A 25,270-nucleotide genomic window follows, 5' to 3' on the forward strand; every position below is an offset into this window, starting at 1 on the left:
GAACTTGCTCCTACTGGTTCGCTGGTGATATGACAGCTTCGAATTAAAGGGACATCACACGCTGCACTCAGAGGAATCATTGAAAAAGTGCAAACTTGCTTATCTGCCCAGCTGGAAAATAACTAATTACATCACCAAACAGGTACTCTTAAAAATACAGGTCTCAGCTAAGTTTTAATGATTGCCAAACAGCTAAAAATTAACTTTTAAAAACGTGGAGTCTCATTACTCCTTATTTTAATAGTTTTCGATCATTAAAAAAATTTAAAAATTAAAAAATTAAAATTTATTTTTACTTTCCCCTTCTCAATTATTTCTTGCCCTCTCTTTTTTTCGCTGTCTGTAGCTGTTTTACATTGATTTAAAATGTTGTACCTTTCACTTCCTGGTTTAACGTTCCAAGCCGGCAGAGACAGTGAACGCAGCTGTCAAAGTGCTGCGATCTGATTGGTCGAGGGGAGAGATCGATCCTCTCGCTTCGCCTGAATCGATGCTGGGCTATTCTCCGCTTCCTATTCGAGGAAGTGCCCGAAGAAAAGAGTAAGTTTGTGGGTTAGTATGAATCCAAGAAGTGGCGAGGAGTGTTGGTTCGTCGCTCCGAGTGATTTCTACCCCATTATTTAAATGTGTATCACCACTGTTTTACGGAAAATCACAATTTTGCTCAGGTGTGCAAATAGTGTGATAATTTGCCGTGCTGTTCACTTAATGTGAAGCACTGTGCAAAAATGCCCCTGCATGAACCTTTCTTTGCATGCATCATCTTTTTTTATACCTGATGACTTGTTTCCACTACATACTGTGCATTATACTTCTCCCAAGCTAACACCAGAATATTTATTTTTAATGCTGTCTGTCCAGGAGTGATTTAAGTTTCTGAATTGTGTTCTGCTTGTTCTAATATGGTAATGTTCGAAAATCTGATTCAGTGGGTTTTAAATTCATTTTTACCTTTCTTTTGTCAATTCCAGGCCACTTCAAGTGATATTATGGTGCAGATCACACCCCAATACAGCTAGGCTGCTAAATACACCACAGGTGGTGTAAAACCATTAAGCAAAAACTTAAGCTCTCCAACATACTTCGATGTTATATAAATACTTTGAAAACTAGTGGTTTTATAAAATAAAGTGCTCTTCTTGTCACCTGTGACTTGCAATGGTTTATTTTGTAAATCATCAGCCAGCAATGTGTATTCTCTCTTTTTAATTAATAAAATTCTGCTTCTGTTTAGATTGAAATATAGGCTGTAAAATAAATAGCGTATTTAGCAGGGTGAATACAGACTGCTGTCTAACCCAAATTGTATAACATCAGCATCATCACACATAGCCCAAGTGTTGGTACAATTATGACGTGCTTCATATATTCAGATGCAGCATAACCAAAAGGTTCAAACAATATTCATCTTTTATTTCTGTTGTTTGGGTTATTTAGAAGGGTGCAGATGATTGGCAAAAGAACCAAAGGCAACATGAGAAAAACATTTTTTACACAGCGAGTGGTTCTGATCTGGAATGCACTACCTGAGGGGGTGGTGGAGGCAGATTCACTCGTGGCTTTCAAAAGGGAATTGGATTGGTACTTGAAGGGAAAAAATTTACAAGGCTACGGGGATAGGGCGGGGGAGTGGGACTAGCTGGATTGCTCTTGCAGAGCGCTGGCACAGACTCGATGGGCCAAATGGCCTCCTTTCGTACTGTAACCATTCTATAATTCTATTCTATATTCTAATAAAATTCCAATTAGAGACCTGCACCCCTCTAAATAACCCAAACAACAGAAATAAAAGATGAATATTGTTTGAACCTTTTGGTTATGTTTCATCAGAGGTAAGAACATTCAAATGTTTAAATTATTTATGTATATATAATATAACTAGCTAGCTATGTGTTTATATTTTTCTTCTGCAGAAAATGTACAATTTACCATGCCGTGAATTGAGTTTAACCCACCCAATCTCCTAGGAGACAAAATAAAGTTCCGATATTTCTCACTGACTCCAGAAGTAATTGAATAAAACTCTGGGATATTAATCCCACCATACAACCACACTGTTCAACTCTGACCACTTGTATTCCATAGATGATACAAGTTTGAGCTCAAGAATCATCAAATTCCACAGAGTATTTGATCAATTTTGTTAATCTTTTCTTCATGACATTATTGGTAGGAGCTAAAAATGACCAGGTACTAAAACGTGTTCTTCCTAGTGTCGTTGGTTATTTAGATAATGATGTTTTTTAAAGTGTCGCCATGATTCTGGTCTCTGCTCTTCTCTCTTGGGTTTGATTCTGATTGACAGACATTCTCAGTGTGAGTACACAAATAATACCTTCAGAAACTGATCTCTGCTTAACAGATGGAGCTGGGAAGATAATTGGTTTCAAATAAGTAGGCTTCTATTCTTCCTATTTGTACTTTAGGGAAAATATTGTGACAATTGAGGAGCTTTGCAGCTCTAATCAGTCTGAGCATACGGAGATATATTTTGAACATGACATTGAAAATCTATTAGGAAAGGAATAATGAAGTTTCCTACCCCCACAAGGGTTCCACATGGCGCAATACTCATCCAAGCAGACCTGGAAGGTCCAAGGTTTGATCTCTAGTTGGCTGAGTTAGCCAATTCAGACAGAATGGTAGTAGTGGGTGCTGCAGTTGGCCTCAATGTCTCAACTTGGAAGAAGAAAAGAGAAATGCCGATATTTGTGCTCCTGATTGTTAACCAGGAATCCCGCTGGCAGTGTACACATGCGGACACTAAGTGAAGACAGAGCTGAGTTCAGCTGTGATAATTGTCCTCGGTTCAATAGCCTGAAAGTACTCACCCAGGCTCACTGCTAAATAGCAACCTCCTGGGCAATTTACCAAAGGACTGCGGCCATTCCACTTAGAACCCTATAGTAGCACAATGAGTGCCTTCAGAATAGGAGGGAAAGTTGGAAGAGGAAAATAACAAAGGAAAAATCAAAAAGGGGTCTGTGATTGATTTACAAAGAACGAACAAACTGGTGTACGGTTCTTTGAATGAACAGCACTTGATAATACTTTAAAATTCTGTTTTCTTTTGAAGAACGTAACAGCCAATCACCGAGCCAATGATGTCATCGTAGCAGAAGGTGGCCCCCAGATGCTGGTGGGGAGGTTTATGTATGGTCCCCTCGACATGGTCACTCTGACTGGAGAAAAGGTACAGAAACACCGGTTATACCGAGTTGAAAGTTATGTCCTGCACTTACTGCTGAGATATCAATCCTGACCTCTTGAAGATGGGATGCACTCCCTTCAGAATTAAAAAAGTACATGTGAAAAATAAATGAAAGCAGAGTGAGAATGAAGCAACAATAAAACTACATGTAATAACTAAAATTATTGCACAGAAGGGGGCTGGATGCAGGGGGTTAGACTCTGGGTTTTCACATAGTGGATTTGTATTCAAATTCAGCCATAACTGATGGGATGAAAGTCTTTTCTATCTGCTCACTGTAAGGATCCCAGGAGGCAGCTAGATGGCTGGTATGAGAAATGGACAATTACCACAACTTCTCTTTTGAGGTAAGGGCTGAGAAGCTTCTATGCGGAGTAGCACATGTAATCACTTTCAGAGCATGGCCCGTGTAATCACTCTCGGAGCATGGCCCGTGTAATCACTCTCGGAGCACGGCCCGTGTAATCATTCTCAGAGCATGGCCCGTGTAATCACTCTTGGAGCACGGCCAGTGTAATCACTCTCGGAGCATGGCCCGTGTAATCTCGTGTAATCACTCTCAGAGCACGGCCCGTGTAATCACTCTCAGAGCATGGCCCGTGTAATCACTCTTGGAGCACGGCCAGTGTAATCACTGTCAGAGCACGGCCCGTGTAATCTCGTGTAATCACTCTCGGAGCACGGCCCGTGTAATCACTCTCAGAGCACGGCCAGTGTAATCACTCTCGGAGCACGGCCCGTGTAATCACTCTCGGAGCACGGCCCGTGTAATCACTCTCAGAGCACGGCCAGTGTAATCACTGTCAGAGCACGGCCCGTGTAATCTCGTGTAATCACTCTCGGAGCACGGCCCGTGTAATCACTCCCGGAGCACGGCCCGTGTAATCACTCCCGGAGCATGGCCCGTGTAATCACTCTCGGAGCATGGCCCGTGTAATCACTCTCAGAGCATGGCCCGTGTAATCACTCTCGGAGCATGGCCCGTGTAATCACTCTCGGAGCACGGCCCGTGTAATCACTCTCAGAGCATGGCCCGTGTAATCACTCTCAGAGCATGGCCCGTGTAATCACTCTTGGAGCACGGCCAGTGTAATCACTCTCGGAGCACGGCCCGTGTAATCACTGTCAGAGCACGGCCCGTGTAATCTCGTGTAATCACTCTCAGAGCACGGCCAGTGTAATCACTCTCGGAGCACGGCCCGTGTAATCACTCTCGGAGCACGGCCCGTGTAATCACTCTCGGAGCACGGCCCGTGTAATCACTCCCGGAGCACGGCCCGTGTAATCACTCCCGGAGCACGGCCCGTGTAATCACTCTCGGAGCACGGCCCGTGTAATCACTCTCGGAGCACGGCCCGTGTAATCACTCTCGGAGCACGGCCCCTGTAATCACTCTCGGAGCACGGCCCGTGTAATCACTCTCGGAGCACGGCCCGTGTAATCACTCCCGGAGCACGGCCCGTGTAATCACTCCCGGAGCACGGCCCGTGTAATCACTCCCGGAGCACGGCCCGTGTAATCACTCCCGGAGCACGGCCCGTGTAATCACTCCCGGAGCACGGCCCGTGTAATCACTCCCGGAGCACGGCCCGTGTAATCACTCGCGGAGCACGGCCCGTGTAATCAGTCCCGGAGCACGGCCCGTGTAATCACTCCCGGAGCACGGCCCGTGTCATCACTCCCGGAGCACGGCCCGTGTAATCACTCCCGGAGCACGGCCCGTGTAATCACTCCCGGAGCACGGCCCGTGTAATCACTCCCGGAGCACGGCCCGTGTCATCACTCCAGGAGCACGGCCCGTGTAATCACTCCCGGAGCACGGCCCGTGTAATCACTCCCGGAGCACGGCCCGTGTAATCACTCCCGGAGCACGGCCCGTGTAGTCACTCTCAGAGTATGGCCCGTGTCATCACTCCCGGAGCACGGCCCGTGTAATCACTCCTGGAGCACGGCCCGTGTAATCACTCCCGGAGCACGGCCCGTGTAGTCACTCTCAGAGTATGGCCCGTGTCATCACTCCCGGAGCACGGCCCGTGTAATCACTCCCGGAGCACGGCCCGTGTAATCACTCTCAGAGTATGGCCCGTGTAATCACTCTCAGAACACGGTCCATGTAATCACTCCCAATGAGTAGAAGTCTCACTTCACTAGAGATGCACCCCAATTGAGAAGCCTGATCTGATATGTTAACTTCTTTTGACTGACTCCCTCTTTATTGTTTTCAAAGTAATTATACCATTAGAGTCTTGCTGTGTCCTTCTGTTTCTGTGTAATAATCTTACTTTTAAATAAATCTCACTTTAAATTTAGCCAGAACGTAAGTCTGCCAGTGTGATATTTACTGACTTACAGTAGACAGGAGAATGTGCTGAGCCTCTCACATAGTTTCCAGTGCATTTTTATACAGTAAAGGGGTGATTATTAGTCCTGCAGCATGCTATCCTATTCACCGTATACAGAAAGTTCATCAGAAACTCAGTCTGCTTATAGAAACTCTATTTTTGCTGTGAACACAAATTTAAAGTGTTGGTAGAAATCCCGGAATCAGTCAGCCACTGTAACTTCAGCGGGATATTGGCAGAAATTCCAGATTATCCATTTAAACCGAGTTTCCGCTGATCATCTACCAAAGTTACGGTGGCCAATCGGGAGAAATTCTCGCAAATTTGTCAATTAGGGGTTGATGTCACTTTGCATTAAGAGTCCAAAGAGACACAAATTGAGTTTCAGGCTTGTTCAGAAAGACCGGAACATAACCCCATTTGAGCCAATTGATGTTTGAACATTTCTGTCCCTTCTAAAAGATAGCATCATGCACAGTGGGACAAGTTTCCTCTACCCAAATATAATGGAAATGTCATTGTCCTGCCATCATGGTAGGATTTCGCTGGCCTCTGTGAATGGAGAAGCTATAATATGGGAACAGGAGTAGGCCACTGAGCCCCTCGAGCCTGTCCCACCACTCTATTAGATCTTGGCCGATCTGTACCTTAACTCCATTTACCCACCTCTATATCCCTTGATACACTTAACTAACAAACATTTATCTCAGTCTTGAAAATTTTAATTGACCCAGCATACATAGTCCTTTTGGAGAACGAGTTCCAGATTTCCACTACCCTTTGTGTGAAAAAGTGCTTCCTGATTTCACTCCTGAATGTCCTAGCTCTAATTTAAGATGATGCCCTCCTGTTCTGGATTCCCCCACCAGAGGAAATAGTTTCTCTGAATCTCTTTATCATTTTAAATCCCTGGATTTGATCACCCTTCAACCTTCTAAACTCAAGGGAATACAAGCCAAGTTTATGCAACCTGTCCTCATAATTTAACCCTTTCAATCCCGGTATCATTCTAGTGAATTTGCTCTGCACCCCTTCCAGGGCCAATATACCTTACCTGAGGTCTGGTGCCCAAAACTGTATGCAGATTCCAGATGGGATCTGACCAAGGCTGAAGCATCACTTGCTCACTTCTGAATTCCAATTCTCTTCATATAAAGGCTAACATTCCATTAGCCTTTTAGATTACTTATTGTACCTGTGCAATAGTAAAGGCATAATTCGATAATCTAGAGAGCCTTGGAAAATGATGACTAACACACCTGCAATTTCCTCATCTTATTTCTTTTAATATCCTGAAATAAACCATCCAGCCCTGGAGATTTGTCTATCTTAAGTCCCATTATATTCTCCATGACCAGTTTTTACTATTAGATCCGCTAAGTTCCTCCCCTTGTCTTATTTTTAGGTTCCCTTGTACCGATGATATTTTGTCCTCTTCCTCCACTATGAAAACGAATACAAAGTACTCATTTAACAAGTCTGCCATTTCCTTATTATCCATTATAGTCTCACCTGCATCCGTCTTTAATGGGCCCACATTCCTCTGTACCACTCTCTTTCTCTTGGTATATTAATAAATCTTTTATTGTTAGCTTTGATATCCCTTACAAGTTTTTTTTCCATATTCCCTTTTTGTACCTCTCATTACTTACTTTACATTCCATTCTGCCTTTTTATAGCTCTCCCAGTCCACTGGATTTCCACTTTACCTTACATTTCTGTAAGCCTTTTCTTTTAACTTGATACTGTCTCATATCTCATTTGTTGACCATGGTTGCTTAGCTACACAAGTGGAGCTTTTGCCTTTTAGAGGTATGCACTGGATTTGCATCCTACCAAATACTTCTTTGAATACTTCCCAGTCTTGTCTCTAGGTTTACCCATTGTCAGTTCAGTTTACTGTGGTCAGTTTATTTCTCATCCCTTTGAAGTTTGCCTTGGTTTGTGACTCTACCTTGTCCCTCTCAAACCTAATATCAAATTCAATCATAATCATAGTTTTAACAAATTTACCCTTTTATTCTGCAGCCAATGTGTTTCCTTACCAGATGGTCTTGCTAATTGCATGCTGATGTTTGCCTGTTTAAATCAGCACTAATGCCAAAAGTGCCATGTAATATATCACCAGTATTGATGAGTGAAGCGAATACTGAACTGGACTGTAGGATGATTGACTTGAACAGTAAAATGTTGAGTGTTTTAAGTACATTAGTCACCTGAATTGAAACTATTGCTATATACGGTTACTGTTTGAGCAGGCTTTTTTTTTGTGTGTGTCATGCAGTGATCTGTAGATTGACTTCCAAAAGCATTTTGACAAGGTATCTCAGGATACTAATGGGCAAGGTGAGGAGGAATCGGGGAGGCCAAGTGAATACGATTAAAATTTGATTGTGAAATGAGCTACAGCAGGTAATCAAAAAGCAGGAGGGAAGTTAAGGAATAGTGCAGTGCTCTGCAGATCAGTCATTGGATCTGAAAATAGAAAATTTAGTGGAAGCCCCATAATTGGTCTCATTTGTCAAATGAGGTGTTGTCTTTCATGATTTCCGACTATGCCTCCACGGGAGGATCTTGGATGCATTTAAGGGGAAGTGAGATAAACACATGAGGGAGAATGGAATAGAAGTTTATGCTGAAAGGGTTAGATAAAGAGGGGTAGGAGGAGGCTCATGTGGATTATAAACACCGGCATGGACCAGTTGGGCCGAAAGGCCTGTTTCAGTGCTGTGCATTCTATGCAATAACATAGTCGCTGTTTGCAAGGTGCTACCTTACCGTCAGATTGTTAACTCAAAAGAGACACGTCAGAATAGTCACAGCAAAACATAAATAGGGCTTTTTTGTGAATATCTTTTGATCCACCATTGTCGTTATCCTGGCAGAGATTAACGCTGAAACTGACTTGTAATTCGACTCCAGTGGTCACTATAATGACTTTATTCACCACAGACACATGTAAGGAGCTTTTAATCAATAACGCTGCATTAGAATTTTGTGAGACCCCAAGAGGATGCTTTTCTGAAAAGACTTTTTGTTCACTGTCAGGATGACACCGTGCGGATATCTTTCATGACATCTGTTTTTTTTAAAAAAACAATTGCTTTCTGTCCAATTTTAATGTAGGACATATAAAGAACGGAACCTGTTTGATGCTGATGACAGATATCCAGTGGCACCGTGCTTTAATTAAATCAGCTCAACAAATTTCAATATTTCTTTAGTTGCACAAATTAATTGCTACATATTACAAATGTTCGCCATTAAAAATTGTTCACAAGAAAATGCTTTTTAAAATGCAGTTCCCATCAGGCTTCTGGTTATTTTCAATTTGTAAGTAATTGACGTAATGTTAGCCCATAAAAGGTGTCTAGCAGGATATAAACTATTAATAGGAAGCATGATATGAGAAAGAACAGAGAATGCTCGAAAGCTTTTAAGAACTTTGGACTTTCTGGTCAGTATGTTTTAGACCACATGTAGCACCATATATTTACCCACCAAGCCACTGCGGGGAGCTCAAGGGCATTCCTGTGGAAAATGGTGCCCACAACAGTATTTAAGTGGAGTAATGGCCTTTCAATAGCAAGAAGAGGGTTTGTGTGTAGCCCAAATAGATTGGATGAAGTCATCAGAAAAACTGCCAAATAAATCAAACCGCCTCAAACTTACAAATGATAATTTTAGCAAAAGCATAATAAAAAGTTAAATGTAAGACCTCAAACACATTTACGTACACAAAGTATTGTAACTATTGCAAATGCATGAGGCAAAAAATGTACCGAGGTATGGGAAATCTGCATAGGACCTGGGAAATATTCACAGAATGCAAAAGATGCTGATTGACTCCAACATCCATTTTATGAAAAATGAATGATTCCTAATTCATTCAAATTGATTAAAAACAAACAAATCCCAACCAATGTCTGTTAAGCGCAAATGTCCTATTTATTACAAATCGTTGCCTGTGTGTAAAATAAAAATCTCATTCATAAACGCAGCTAATGAACAACAAGCAAATGCCTGAAATAATTGTTTTCCAAGTCTTTTGAGCGGCCATGTTGGTTGGCCACCAATCCCACGATGTACAACTAAAAATAATATTCATAACATCATAAAGATAATTTAAAAATTCTGAATAAATGACAATGGCTACCTATAGAGTTCCAAATGTCTGCAGCAATGTTTCTTCCCATTAACCTGCCCTCTTTCAGTAGCCTGGGGCTTGGGTTCTGCCTCGTTCCCGGAGGTTGATTTGCTGGACCTTGACCTTTCTTGATGATTTTTGACCGCTATCTGCGTATGGCCAACCTCATTGCCCCTGCACCCTCTCTCACTTGCAATGCCAGTTCTGTACAGCCCACTACCTTCTATACTTAAATAAAATGAAAATAATGTTTTTCTTTCTGGGCGATAATTGAGCAGTGTACCAGTAATGAGATGGCAAAAACAACATGACTGCTCTGCGATATTGGCAGTAAGCACTATTGTCCATTGAATTCCAATTCTGGAATTTACTACAATTAGATCACCTCAAAGCATCAGCCACACTACCTTCAATATGGAGTAACTGCCAATAATTTCACAAGTCGTCATGAGGGAGATTGAAAAGGCACTATTTCTAATTTTAAAATTAGTTAATATTTGCTCTGAAATAGTAACAGGTCAAGACAAAGTGAATGAAATATGAAATGGTTTGTAATTTGACTGCACTTAGCCTAAAGCTTTTTTTAAAAAAAATTCTTCCATTTTGTGCAATGAAAACTGAAATGGTACCTTGTGGGACCACTGAAAACCTAGCAATGTACCACAACAACATTGTACATCAAGCCATGTCCCTGGATGGAGCCCATTCCATTTTGCCTCCACAGAAGCTAGTGAAACTGCTGACATTTTTCTGCACTTTCATTGCACAGATAGTGTGACTGAGAGGTGAATGTGGCATCCTGGTTATCAAGCTGTATTTGATCAGGTGAACAATTGTGAAAAAAAGGAAATCACAACAGCATCCATCGACAGGTCCCCTACATAATTCGTAGAAGCAAAGATATTCTCCATATTAACCACTACAGTAAATCCTCATATCACCTCCAGCATTATCATGTGACAAAGCACCACATGGCTGTATCCTGCCAGAACTAAGGTTTTGTAGCTCAGGCGCCTCTGCTCCTCTAGGCCACCCCATAATATATATAATAAAAGTAGCTGATGGCTACATTAGCAATAATGGGTGTACATAGGAGGGGAAATTAATTACTTAAATAAAGACATTTCCTACCTGGTTAGATTAAAATTAAGTAATGAGTTTAGACAGATGGGGGAGGACTTTGTATGAAACAAACTTCCTTCTCTAAAATAAAAACAGAAAGTGCTGGAGAAGCCCAGCAAGTCAGGCAGCATTTGTGGAGAAAGAAACAGAGTTAACGTTTCAGGTTGAAGACCTTGTGTCAGAACTGGAAGATGTTAAAAGAGTTAAAGTTTTTGATCAAGTACAGAGCCAGGGAAAGTGAGGGGGAGGGGGAGGGAGTTGAGTTTACAACCTTCTGGACTCAACATTGATTTCAATAACTTCAGATCATAACCACTGCTTCCATTTTTTCGGTCAGCTCATGCTGGCAATGGTTCTGCTGCTGTCATTTACAGCTACTCCTGATCAATCTTTTGTTTCTTAACCTGTCCCATAATCACTCTCCTTGCCTTGCACCATCATCCCTTTTGTTATTTAATCACATGCCCTCCACCCTATCACAAACCGTCCCTTTTGTTCTTTCTTCCCCTCCCTCCCCCCCTTTCCCTGGCTCTGTACTTGCTCAAAAACTTGAACTCTTTTAACATCTTCCAGTTCTGATGAAAGGTCTTCGACCTGAAACACTGGGCTCGATTTTGGCGTCGGGTTGCCGGCGGGTTTCCAGCGGGGGGGCCCGGAAAATCCCGATATCCGGTCACGTGACCGGATCGCGCCGAAATCCCGGCCACTTCCGGGTACCGCGCTGACGTGCGGGGCTGCGCGCGCAGGCCCCGCTGGTGGGAATCCCGCAGGCAATTAAAGCCAGCGGGGTTCCACTTGAGAGTACTTACCTTGCTTGTTGAGGTCAGTTAATGAGCTGAATCAGCTGTCAAAAGAGGAAGTGTGGGATTTTAGGTTCAAGGCAGTGAGCTTCACACACTGGGGGAAACAGTCTCTCTCCAACCAGGCGTGTTGCAGCCAGCAGCCTGTGGCAGGTGCCAAGGTGCACTCCACGGGGGACAGCCCTCACCCACGCAGGAGGCCACCGCGTCACATAGGGCAACCCCTGCCCCCCACCACCCCCCGCCAAGCCAGAGGACAGACCGACACGAAACCGCAGCCCCAGTCCGAGGAACCACCCACCTACCCTGCACAACCCCTCAGACCAACACCTGCCAGATGGGTGGTGTGTGGACACCCTCGGAGGACGAAGAGCATGACCAGCCCCAGCAGCCTCGCAGTCCACGCCGTCCGCCGCAGAGACGTGGATCCCCCCAACACAGTGTTGTTGCACGCCCACCTGCACAGCAGAAGGGAGGGCTACCGCAGAGAGAGACGCATCGCAGAGGGCACTACCCTCGCCACAGGGTCCACAGACCGAGGCGCAGCTCCCCGGACCTCTCCGAGCAGCAGTGCACAGGGAGGCGCAGATTCGCTCGACATGTAGTCGTGGAGATCTGCAGCCTCCTTCATGCCGAGCTGCTCCTGGCTGGCCCCAGCACCAACTTCTTACCTGTCGCTGTCAAAGTCACCACTGCCCTCCACACCTTCTCCTCCGCATCCTTCCAGGGTGCAGCCGGCTACACCGCCGATGTCTCTCAGTCGTCTGCGCGGACGAGCCCTGCAAATACACCTGCACCTACTCTGCAGTAACACGATGGGTGGCATCAGTGGTGGGTCCTCATAGTGATACCCAGGAGCGGGCATTATTGGACACAATGGACAGGATTCGCGGAGACATGGCTGTGGTGGTGTCAATATAATGTGTGCTGTTTGTTGCTCTGAAATTCAATATAGGTAACACCCATGACAAACCCTCAGACACCCTTGTGCACCCCCTTCATGCTCACGACACGTTTGCCTTACGCTGCCTACTGCATATATGTGATGCATGCCCTGTGGCTGCAGCACAGGTGGTGGCAGGTTGAGTGAGGCTGGCCGTGAGGGAGATGCACGAGAGGGTGAGTATGGGATGGAGCAATGAGATTGTATGAGGATTGGGTTGCGTGTTAGTGGCAGGATGAGTACTGGCGAGGTGAGTAGGTGGAGGTAAGATGAGGATGGGGTTTGAGTGGGTATGAAGGGTGATGTGACAGAATAGTGTTGGCGGTGCCGAAGGAGATGTGGGGTGGGGGCAGTGTTGTGGCAGACGGAGTGTAGGGGAAAGACTTCGTGTTCTCACTGCGGCTGACCTACTGCGGTCATTGCAGCGCCTCCTGCACTGTAAGCAGGTGGACCATATGTTGGTGGTGCAGGTGACCCCCTCTGCCACCTCGAGCCAGACCTTCTTGGTGACAGAGGCAGGCCGCTTCCTCCCGCCCGCCGGGTGGAAGGTCTGTGTCCTCCCCCTCCTCCTCACCCCATCTGATGATACCTGGGGTGAGGCATCATTAAACTGGGAGCAGCCTTCCCCCTGGGCTGCTCCATGCTGCAATTTGTTCCATTGGTTGCAGCATCTGTCAGTGGAGGACTGCCCCTTTAACTAGAGAGCCTCCAGCTGACAGATCGTACTGCGCATGCGCAGCCCGACCGACGCGCAGGCCAGCGCCGTGGACCCCGGAGGAGCAGGTAATTGATTCCTATTAGTGGGTTGCCTGCTACGATCGCGTGGGCAACCCACTAATTTCGCCGAGCGTGTTGACCACGCTCCCGGAGGACCACCCGCTGGGAACCCGCAGGCCTGCTAAATTCGAGCCCATTAACTCTGTTTCTTTCTCCTCAGATGCTGCCGGACTTGCTGAGCTTCTCCAGCATTTTCTGTTTTTATTTCAGATTTCCAGCATCCGCAGTATTTTGCTTTCTTTTCCTCCTCTAAAATTAGTGTTGATATTATTATGATTGAAGGCTATGATGGAAGCTTTTATATGTTGTTCTGCAGTGATCGTACAGTGACTTGATTCTCAGAGCAGTGTGTAATGGAGGATACTGGATAGGTATCAGTGATATCCGTAACACCCAGTGCAGGATTACATTATAAGCCATGAAGCAAATCTTGACCAGTTTGCTTTTTGACTGAACCCGAGAATTTATTGCTGCTTGTAATTCAGAACCACCATCTTGAGTGAAGAATTGCTCCAGTGTTTGTAGCAAGATCAAAAAAGCATTCAAAAAAAGAATGTGCTTATGAGGTTGCAACACATAATGACTATAGCAACTTATCCCCCAGGGTTATTTGTGTTGAGGTCAGTGAGCTTTAGATTTGTTAATTATTATCAGAAATATTTCTTCATTGATGAGCTTTGACAATGGGTTGGTTGTTTATTGTAGGATATGACAATATGCTGGGTTTGTGATGCAGTGCCTTAAAGGGGATTTGTTTATTTTGGATAGCGAGTTTATTATTTTAGATTTGCTCTGTTCAATTTTGCGGCTGTCAAAAAATGCTCAATGCTTCCTATTGACCATGGTATGAAGCAGTGGGGAGACGTGTCAGCAACACAAAAAGCAAAGATTGCTTGTTTTTATTTCCTTCAAAGCATAGTGATGAATTCTGCCTCCCAAGGCGGCACTTTAACATTCTGCTGTTTTCCATGCTGTACAGGTTGACATTCTCCTCATGACACAGCCACCTGCAGGGAGGTGGGTATATTTCGACACCGAGATCACCAGCAACAGTGGCAGGATCCTATACACCATTCCAGATGGAAAGAAGCTCAGTGTTGGAGTTTACCCTGTGAAAATGGTCGTAAGGTATCTATCTGTAAATACTCTTTTATGAGTTGTGTCAGTTTAAGTCCTTGCTGAAAAGCACTTTGATTAAGCTCTGGCTGCTTTTAAGCTCCAAAGTGAATTTCTTTCCTGCATCATAATTTTGTAATCATTTTATTAGGTCCTTTGCCAGTGTTATTCACTAAAAGCTAGTGCACAGGTACAAAAGTAGTCAAACAGGCTAATGGAACGTTGGTCATTATCTCAAGGGGGTTGGAATACAAAAGTGAGCAAGTGATGCTTCAGATGTACAGAGCCTTGGTCAGATCCCAGCAGGAGTTCTGCATTCAGTTTTGGGCACTGCACCTCAGGAAAGATATTTTGGCCTTGGAGCAGGTGCAGCGCAGATTCACCAGAAGGATACCAGGATGTAAAGGGTTAAATTATGAGGACAGGTTGCATAAACTTAGTTTGTATTCCATTGAGTTCAGAAGGTCTAACTGAGGAGTTTAAAATGATAAAGGGATTTGATAAGGTAGATGCAAAGAAACTCTTTGCTCTGGTGGGGAAATCCAGAACAAGGAGGGCATAATCTTAAAATTAGAGCTAGGCCATTCAGGAATGAAATCAGGAAGCACTTTTTCACACAAAGGTTAGTGGAAATCTGGAACTCGCTCTCCCAAAAGGATGTGGATGCTGGGACAATTGAAATTTTCAAGACTGCGATTGATAGACTTTCGTTTAGTAAGTGTATCAAGGGATATAGAGAAAAGGTGGGTAAATGGAGTTGTGATACAGATCAGCCAAGATCTGATAGAGTGGCGGAACAGGCTCGAGGGGCTGAATGGCCTACTCCTGTTCAGCACGACAAACGTATATTGGTTGCTACATGAGTGCCGATGTGATTCAAATCTACATATGGATTTCTGTTAGTGAAATGGTTAAAGTTGCAGTGTTTTTAGTTGATCGTCATCGACCCTGTGCAAAAACATAAGTTGGGGTCACCTTTACGTATCTGCCCAACTCAATTCTAGAAATGTAAAATTGTGTTGCCATTAATGTATGGAAATATACTTGGAAATATCTCAAATGAAATTTGAACCAATTCAAAAAGGAATTGTAGATCTCCTGAACTCATTTTATGGTGCCTGAAATGTAGCTCTCAAATCAGTTTTCAACTCTAGATGGCACTTGCACCCACTTCGCACAATATAATATTAATTTAAAGTGTGTGGAGATATTTAAGAGTTTCTGTTGGCACAGGAAATGAACCATTTTAAGATATCTCAAAGGCAATATAATATAACTGGAATCTATTTTGAGATCGTTCAAACATCTCAAGATATAATAAAAATGAATTGTGATATTCTTAAAGTGGTTTTGAAATATCCTGTCTGGTTTCATGTCCATGGGTATGGAGAGGAAACATCATCGGGGTAATTGCTTCTGTAGCTAGTGGGCTTTGCTGCAGAACGCGCATGTCTGAACACCAGCAAGGCTGTGGGGCATTCACAGTCTATTGACCCTCATTGTTTTGGTTCATACATGAATAACAACACTTGTGCAAGATATCGAAAGGCTACTGCAAACTGTGGAATCAGTCCCTATGAGACTTTCAACTTGCCGCCCGGGTGTAGAACTAGCATTGTCTGGTTGATGTCTGGCCTACTGTGATTTTGGAGTGAGCGGGTGCCTACTTGAATATACAAATAGGGGTCCTCTGCTGTATATGGGACCCTGATAGAATTTCCAACTACCAATGGGCAGACCATACGCTGCAAGTACTCCCCCATGTAGTACTGGGCATAGAGCGGCCTAGCCACTGGTCCTTAAAGGGACCAACTGTTGCAAGCCATTCCGGAAATGGCTAAAAAAAAAGCTGTGCCACTGATTTTTTAAAGGCCCAGATGGACCATGAATTTTCCCACCCGCTGCATGTTGCTCAGTGCCACCCTCTTTAAGAGCTTACTTCCATCTCGATTCCACGGAGGAGTCACCAGATTTCCCGCCCCCGATTGATCAGCGAGCTGCCTGTCACCACTCACTGAAGCACTGGCAGCTTTCCAAAAGTATTGTAATAAGGCCTGACCATGTAAATGATTCTGGCCTCACGCTGGTACCACTCGCTGTTACCACCCCCCACCCCGATGTGCTCCCAAACTGAAAATAAACCCTATGAATTATACTTGCAGCCTTCTGTGTACAATCTTTTATTTGCAAACTTCTCCTGACTTTAAACCTGACCTTTTCCCTCCTTTAATCTAAGACAAACATCTTCTTTTTAAGAATCTTGGCTTAACAAAATTAAAGTTTAACTTCAGACACTCTAACCAATCAACAACTCCTCATTAAATTTGGAGTTTCCACCAAAACTATACAAAAACAGTTCACCAAGTAAGTTTATATTTGCAATGTTCAATCTCAACCCCTCAATTGTTCTAACACTAAAAGGTGACAGCCTCTTTGCTTATTGTTGTGAGGGCCTGCATCTATCCACTTTCAATTCATAAAATAATTCTATATTTCATCTGTCTCTATAAAATATTAAAGAAGGGGATGGCAATCATAGGAATGGATCACTCATTCCTCCTGCTTGTCGACAATGAAATCAAACAAATCACAGTCGGCTGGATAATTGTGTGAGTTTGCTGTGTTCAGGTCCTACATTTCACTGAGCTCCTGATTGCTTCCAGGACTTTTTGTTCTTCTTTCAGATTTCCAGCACATGCAGTTTTTTTTAATGCGTTTTCATTTATGACTCTTTTCATGTTGTGGCCATTTCATGAATTTTTCAACAATTTTCAAAAAGCAGGTTCTGTTGCTGCTGGAAATAATCCAATGCTCAGCGGTAATTTTCTGAAAGATGCAAAATCGCTCGACTTCTTCTGTCATTATTTGCATTGAAATTAAAAAAATGGACGGAATTATCATAATCTCCGTGTTGTTCTAACAAAGAACCAAGACGTGAATTTTCTATAAGAACTGTGTTGTTTATAATAAATTTATTGCATGCTTGTACAGGGAGTTAAGCTGTTCCTTCAGCCTTGGAATTGAGATGAAGTACTCAGTTTGTTTGATACACTGAAGAATGCCAGACTGACACATTAGATTGATATTTCAATCAGCTTTTTTTTCCGCCTAAGTTGGTGGCTTGAGTTGAAGGCTACATTTTATTTGTATGTTTGATGTCAGCTGATTACTGAAAGCGCCCAGTGTTCATTAGACACTCCAGGAATAGATTTGGTGACACCGCTGTCCACCTTACAATCAATCAGCTCTGCTTCCCTATTTTCAGTCAAGCTTGTTAAAGGGCAAATGGAATCCTAACTCTTGGTATTTGTTAGGCACCAACTAAAAGTGAAAATGCTACTTTTCTTGTGTTTTTCCAGTAACATAATAACAGTTTCAGGCAGAAGACCGTTGGTCCATCTGGCCCGCCTAGCTACTGTATTCCCCTGGTGTATTTCTAATAACACTGAATCTCACGCCATATCATGATGATAAAAGTCATATTAATTAAGCAAAGAGAGTCCGCAGAGGTCAAGTCAGCAGAGCAACAAACAGTGAAAGAAGTGAAGCAGTTCACAAAGCATCAGTAAGTCTCGCTACGCTGGACAAGTTGTTGTTAGAGGAGAAGGAGGAGGATCAGCAGCAGAGGAGAGCTAGAAAGGTGTGAGGAGAACAAAGGAGGCCTGAGGACATAGGGTAGGGTGAGGACTGTAAAGTCCCACTACTTTGGGGAAAGAGCAGGGGATGGGACTAATTGGATAGCTCTTTCAAAGATCTGGCACAGGCACGATGGGCCGAATGGCCTCCTCCTGTGCTGTACCTGCTATGATACTGTGATACTACCCATTGGCATCCAAAAGAGAAACCTCAACCTCACCAAGGACCAGTGTGTAGGAAGCCAATGCCTCACTAAGTAAGCCATTGAGGAATTGTGCCATTCCCTGAAACCATGAAGCAACATCTTACTACATTAACTGTAGTGGTAGAGGAATGATGATGGCATTGACTCTTTTTGCCATAGACTCCTTTGAGGCAATAGTTTAGTAAGGATAAGTCAGTTTGCAATTTACCACTGCATTCCTGAGTTCACAGATACCTGGTTTTCGACATGCTGCTGACTATATTAAATTCAGCATTGCAACAAGAGCAGAAAGACACATAGGGGCTCCAAAAAACCCATGGGCCCGACAACCCAGTGTAAGTGCTGGAATGTCCTCACCAATGACCTGCGATGCTAACCCTGCCAAAGTAAGCAGGATCAGGTAGACGTCACCTCATTTTAATATTTGAATGCACGCTCGTACCACTGGGAGGGCATAAGAAGCATCTACCAGAGAGGCATGGCTACAAAATGTGGTGGAGAGTGCCCACTCGTGGGGGTTCCAAGGGGTCAAAAAGTTACACCAAACCCTTTTCAGCTATCCGTGCTCCAGGCACGACCCAGGCTGGACTCTCAGGCGTGCCCCACATACACTGGCCAATGGGCTGGTACGTCTCCTTTCACTTGGCATACCAGCCTGTCGCTGTTTCTCCAGGCTGGTGATGAAAAACTTCTGGCCTAGGAGTTCCCTCCCCTGGAAAAGGCTTCTTTCACCCTTGTGTCCTTGTTTGGGGGAGGCAGAAGCCCCCATTCATTTTCCTGAATTATCCTATGACTCTTTAGGGGAACGAGAAATGGAATGGCATTAGGATAGACAGGCAGAAAAAGGAAATGGCCTCCTCCTGGTACTGCACTTTCTATGATTCTACCCATGGTTCATGGCGGGCTCTGTGAGATCGGAATCATGAGATTTCTCAGCAGGTACCAAAGTGATGCTAGGCTTCCATTCAACAACAGCCAGTCTGCCTTTGGCCCCTATCTCTGCCCCTTCCACACCCATATGAAATGACATGTTCTGTGCCACTATCTCTAAATCTGTGAAACGCTCCAAAGTGTGTCTCTGAGCTGGTGCCTGCTTCAGATGATGGCATGGAGTGCTGTGATGAGGCTTGTTGCTGAGAGAGTCCACCTTACCACTCTTGTGTCTCTGACATATCCATGTCAAAAAAAGAGTCTCAGAAGTCAAGTGCACAGTTCGGTATGTTGTGTAAACAAACAACACACAGTATATTCTGCAACACATCACATGCTAAAGCACAGTTGCTCAAATAAAGTATATGATTTCAATTGTACAAACTGGAACTATGTTCCTTTGCTTCTGCTTGCAAACCAGCCACATCAGATACTGCCTCCCAATCAGTGACCACTTTGAGGGACATGGAGGGTTTAGACTACTGAGATCCTCTGCCCGTATACACTTGGTGCCGTAAAGGAGCAACAATTTAGGCTGCAGCACAATTATTATTACTGATTGTAAAGCACATTGCCTACAGAATGTTTGCGAGATGACTGAGTGCATTGTAATTCTCAGCTGTATGTGAATAATTATCACCAGTTTTCAATTTTTGTCAGTTGCAGATTTCTACGTGATAACCTTTTGATTTGCTAAATTAAGCTATTTTGCTTCTTAACCTTCTTAATTGCCTCCCTTTGTGTTGCAATTGTGGCAATACTTTAGTAATCATTTCAGATTACTAAAGTATTCAAGCAAACTCAGCAGGCACCTATGAGCTACTATGATTGGTATGCTGTACTATATATTTAGCAGGCTATGCTTCTTCGCAGTCTTCATTTCTCACCCTGACACCTTTCTTCAAGTCAAACACTTTACTTCCAGATGTCCCTCCAGCTTGTGCAGGATCAGGACCTTGCTTTAATGGCCAGTGCAGTGGGCTTCCATGCTTGCTTTACCCGACATTATATAGTGCGGTTTTCCCTGCCTGTAACATTGATCTTCATCTATTACTTGTAGTTTCTGCTGTCTGTACTGTTCCTCCCTGAAATGTTGGCCACAATTGGATTGATTCATAGACAGCTATTTATACTGGTTAAGTAGCTGTTTAACTAATTAAGCAGAACATGCAGGTTCCTGTGATTGACCACGCAGCTGAGTGTTACTTTTAGCATTCCCTCACACATCCAAGCTTCCAGAGTAAATCTATGCATTTCAACAAGTGCGCTGTAGAAAAGGGACAAAGATAATTAACTGCTATTTAATACATTGTCTTTGCGCTAAGAGGAATTACATCCCCGAAATGGCTTCAGTTCTCATCTAGAGAGGAGTTTTAGTCCAGGGTTCATATTTTACTGACTTGGTTGGGTTTCTACAGCCAGTTAAAAGTTCAGCTGAAGCCAAACGTTTGCCTGCTTCAGATTATTTGTTCTATTAGAACTTCCGATAAAGATTACAATGATCCATCATTAACTGTAATCTTCCTTGGACATTAACCAACAATGTCATTAACCATAAATTAAAGTTCTCAAATTTTGGTTTTGTTATCCAAGGCCATAGTATAATGTTTTGTGTATTTTTAGAAGCTTTTGTTTATTAATTGCAATCTAGAGTTGAGAAGAAAAATATCATAAGAGTTATAAGATGCTGGTTAGTCGGGCCATGGTTAGGAATTCCTCTCGAGGGGATATTTTCTCAACTGAACCCCATGGAACTAATCCATACTGAGGGATAGTTGTTTTTGTTTTAAATTGGATAGCCCGGTGGAGAAGGATAGAATACTAGAGCCCGATCTTCAGTTGCTTCCAAGCCTTTATTCACAGAGATCCACATTACACCCACACCACACACTAGATCAGCTCTCTTATCAATGGATACAAGAGAATCCCCAACTGATAGGCACCACCTGAATACAATTAACAATAATTAATATAAATCATATGGATATAATTATCAGTTTTATGGTGATTGTCTGATAAAATTTCACTGGGATGTCCCAACCGGCACAAGTTTCATTATTGTGTACGTCCGGCAAGCTTACTCTGCAGTTTGATTGTACTCGAGTTTAAAGAATGGTAATCTCTAACCCTAGTTTTATAACTTTATGTAGAGGTGACCAGACTTTTGCAGAGAGCTACCTGACAGTGCTGCCAAAGGGGATGGAATGTGTTGTCTTCAGCATCGATGGTTCTTTTGCTGCTAGCGTCTCGATCATGGGCAGCGACCCTAAGGTCAGAGCAGGAGCTGTGGATGTGGTCAGGTACTGGTGCACATGGTTTCACGTTCTTTGTATTTGTGCATGTTACATTTCAAAACTATGTGTTATTACAAATTTTGCATAGGATGCAGACTTCCTTCCCACAAACCATAATTCCTGCCATCGCGATTTCTGATCACACTTTTCTGTTCTCATTTGCCATTGTTAATTGCGACATCGACATTTCCCATTCAATTTTTCTGTCAACTGCCACAATGCAGTTGCAGGCTCTGGGCACCAGGTGGTTCTGTGGCACGAGTTTCTGAAGTCTCTCTCCCGACTCCAACACCAGCTTGTATATTAAAAAAAACTTATATTCATCAACTTACAATGGGCAATGCCATAGGTGATTTACAATGCTGTGACAGGGGCGGAAACCTGATTGGAGGCATTCAAACATGAAGTTGCGGGAAAGATGGGCACGGATTTGGGAGGCAACAACACGGTCAAGGATTTTGGAGAGGAAAGGGAGGTTGGAGATAGGGCGGTAGCTTGCAAGGACAGAGGGGTCAAGTGTGGGTTTTTTGAGGAGGTGAGTGATGACGGTAGATTTGAAGGGGAGGTGTATAGTACCTGAGGAGAGGGAACTGTTAACAATATCAGCTAGCATGGGGACCAGGAAGGGAAGTTGGGTGGTCAGCAGTTTGGTGGAAATAGGGTCGAGGGAGCCGGAGGTGGGCTTCATGGACAAGACGAGCTCAGAGAGGGCATGAGGCAAGATAGGAGAGAAACTGGAGAAGGATGTAAGTTCAGGGAGGAACCTTAGGGGAAGTTTGGCTTGGTGAGCTAGGAGAAGGGAGAGAAGCGGCAGAGGCAGCTGAATGAATGGTCTCAATCTTAGTGACAGAGAAGCCCACGAGCTCCTCTTACTTGTTGAAGGTGAGGGCAGAGGGGGCGGGAGAGGGGTTTAAGAAGACGTTCTATAGTGAAGAGAAGACAGGAGTTATCTTTGCATTCCAGGATAATCCTGGAGAATCCTGGAATGATGAGCAGTTTTGGGAGAGGAGAGCAGGATCCGATAATGCTTTATGTGGTCCAGCCAGATCTGGTGATGAATGGCTAAACCAGCTTTCTGCCATAAACATTCAAGTCTGTGTCCCTTGGACTTAAGGGAGCAGAGATGGGGGCCGTACCAGGGGTAACGACTAGGGTAAGAGAGAGTAATGGTTTTAATGGGGACAAGGGCATCATAGGTGGAGGCGAGGGTGTGATTGAGCAGCTTGGTAGCTGCAGAAATGTCGTGGTGAATGGAGAGCCAAAGGCTAGACAGTTGGGAATTTGAAAGTGCAGTTGTAAGTGACTTGGGGGAAGAATTTTTTCCAGGGGCAGACATAGGAGGATGTGGGTTTGGGAAGGGAGAGGGGGATGTGAATGGAGAGGGATACAAGGAAGTGATCAGAGATGGCCTTATTTGTGATTGACACAATGGGAGTAGGGAGGCCACCTGCGATAACAAGGTTGAGGGGGTGAATATGGGTAGGGGCGATTATATGGTGGGAGATGTTAAGGGAGGATAGGAGGGCAGTGAACTCAGAGGAAAGAGGGCATGATGAGTTGAGATGGAGGCTGAAATCACCAAGGATGAGAAGTTGCTCGGTGCAGAGACTGAGGGAGGAAAGCAGTGAGGATATCTCGGTGAGAAACTTGGCATGGGACTTGGTTGGGCACAACATAACATTATTCCCCACACGTTCTTCCTTATGGAGCTTTTTGGTGATGCCAATGTAGGAAATGAGAAAACCACAGAAAATACCTGGAATGTACAGACTTTTCATTCAGTAACAACTGCTGTATTGCGGTCTCATTTGCTGTGCATGTAATTCTCTCAAAGCAAGGATGTCGCATTAAATGAAAGTTTCTTCTTCTTAAAGACACTGGCAGGACCTGGGCTATCTCATCATTTACATCACTGGGCGCCCAGACATGCAGAAACAACGGGTGGTGTCCTGGCTGGGTCAGCATAACTTCCCCCAAGGCATGATCTTCTTCTCTGAAGGTCTGGTCCATGATCCCCTGCGACAAAAAACAATCTTCTTACGCAATCTTGTGCAAGAGGTAAGCTTCGCTAAAGTGCTAAGAATGAAGGAACCAAAATTATAGTGATGTCACACAAAGGGTAGTGGAATTCACTTTCCCCCAGAAAGCTGTTGAGATCAGGTCAATTGAAAATTGCAAACGGAGATTGATGGATTTTTGTTAGGCAAGGGTATTAAGGGTTACGGAACCAAGGCAGGTAGATGGAGTTAAGATACAGATCAGCCATGATCTAATTGAATGGTGGAACAGGCTCGAGGGGCTGAATGGCCTACCCCTGTTCTGATGTTATCTCAGATTAAACTAATATTTTCAGGCTGATATAGGTAATATTTTTTTGTTTCTGTTTTAAAAACTGCATGTGGGGAGAGGAAATGGATTAGTACGCTGGCCTTTCACCTGGGTTTGAAACCAGCTGAGACAGATGGGGTGAAAGTCTCTTCTGTCTTGTGGAAAAGGGTTCTAAGTGAAAGGTACGGTCTTATGTGAAGTGAATTTGAGTTTGAATAGTCCCAGTGGGCACAAAATTGCTTGCAACTTGACATGACTAAATTGGTAGTCTCACTTCGAGATGCCACAAAGACGGCAAGTGTGAGAAGTAGAAGTCATGCTGATGGAGATGGGGTTGTTCTTTCAAGATTGGGTTCAGGCATGTCGTGAGGACAGAGTAAAGAGAGGTAGCTATATGACATGAGAATGCTCAATACTTTGCACATAAAAACTGAAGAAATTACTAATTTTTTATCAAAAATCCTATACTAATCAGATTGTTTATATATGCCCTCTGGTTGTTGAATGAAAAGCACAAATAAAAATAACAGTGATTCCATCGTTGTACAAATCTTACAGGAGCAAATGCTTGTTATTTGCAAGACAACCCTTATTAAATACAGCATGGTCTGACTCAGTCATTGTCAGGGAAAGCTCAGTTTGGCTGTACATGCTGTTTTCTGATCTAGCCCAAACTAACCGTATATAACAAGAGATCTTAAAATCTAAAAGTCCAGGCAGGAAAATAAATGTTTGTAAGCCTTAAAGCTGTAGATCCATTTATTTTTGTGAAACTTTAGTTGTTCCCAGTCTGTGATTGCTTTTTAATAATGTATAGCTTTGTTAATTTGATCGCCCTGCAGTCCCATATCAAGATCTCTTCAGCCTATGGTTCAATGAAAGACATTTCAGTGTACAATGTGCTGGGGTTGTCACCATCTCAAATCTACATTGTTGGACGCCCATCAAAAAAGTATCAGAACCAATGTCAGGTAATGTGCCTCTTTAGTCCATGATAGAGCATGTAACCGAAATGGGGAGTTAAAAAAGTTCTCACTTTAAAAAAAAGAGAAATAGCAGTATCAAATGCACCACATTCAATTGTAAGCCTTAAAGCTGTAGATCCATCTATTTTTGTGAAACTTTAGTTGTTCCTGGTCTGTGATTGCTTTTTAATAATGTATAGCTTTGTTAATTTGATCGCCCTGCAGTCCCATATCAAGATCTCTTCAGCCTATGGTTCTCATCAACTAATGTTGGCATTCTTTGCATTTTTCTCCAATTCTCTTATTTTCTATCTCTCATCCAGTTCTTTTGCTCTCTCATTGTTTTGTTATGTTCTTTCTTCCTTGTGCTTGGCGTCTTCCTCCATTTCACAGTGGGATGCCCAATAGCATCAACTATCATTTGCAGATTCACCTCTCCTCTCACCTGCTGCTC

At 43.6% G+C, this 25,270-nt stretch overlaps 1 protein-coding gene across 1 annotated transcript in view; it reads left to right on the forward strand.

Annotated features, from left to right (window-relative positions):
* The window catches only part of pitpnm3 (PITPNM family member 3), a 323,972-nt gene that overhangs the window by 292,702 nt on the left and 6,000 nt on the right, over window positions 1–25,270 (forward strand). The window contains exons 18-22 of the mRNA XM_068007892.1: window positions 3,077–3,193; window positions 14,322–14,470; window positions 21,380–21,529; window positions 23,398–23,581; window positions 24,694–24,822. Coding sequence (XP_067863993.1) covers window positions 3,077–3,193; window positions 14,322–14,470; window positions 21,380–21,529; window positions 23,398–23,581; window positions 24,694–24,822 — 729 coding nt within the window. The remainder of the gene's footprint in view (window positions 1–3,076; window positions 3,194–14,321; window positions 14,471–21,379; window positions 21,530–23,397; window positions 23,582–24,693; window positions 24,823–25,270) is intronic.

This window comes from Heptranchias perlo, chromosome 28, assembly GCF_035084215.1.
Source record: "Heptranchias perlo isolate sHepPer1 chromosome 28, sHepPer1.hap1, whole genome shotgun sequence".
NCBI lineage: Eukaryota > Metazoa > Chordata > Chondrichthyes > Hexanchiformes > Hexanchidae > Heptranchias > Heptranchias perlo.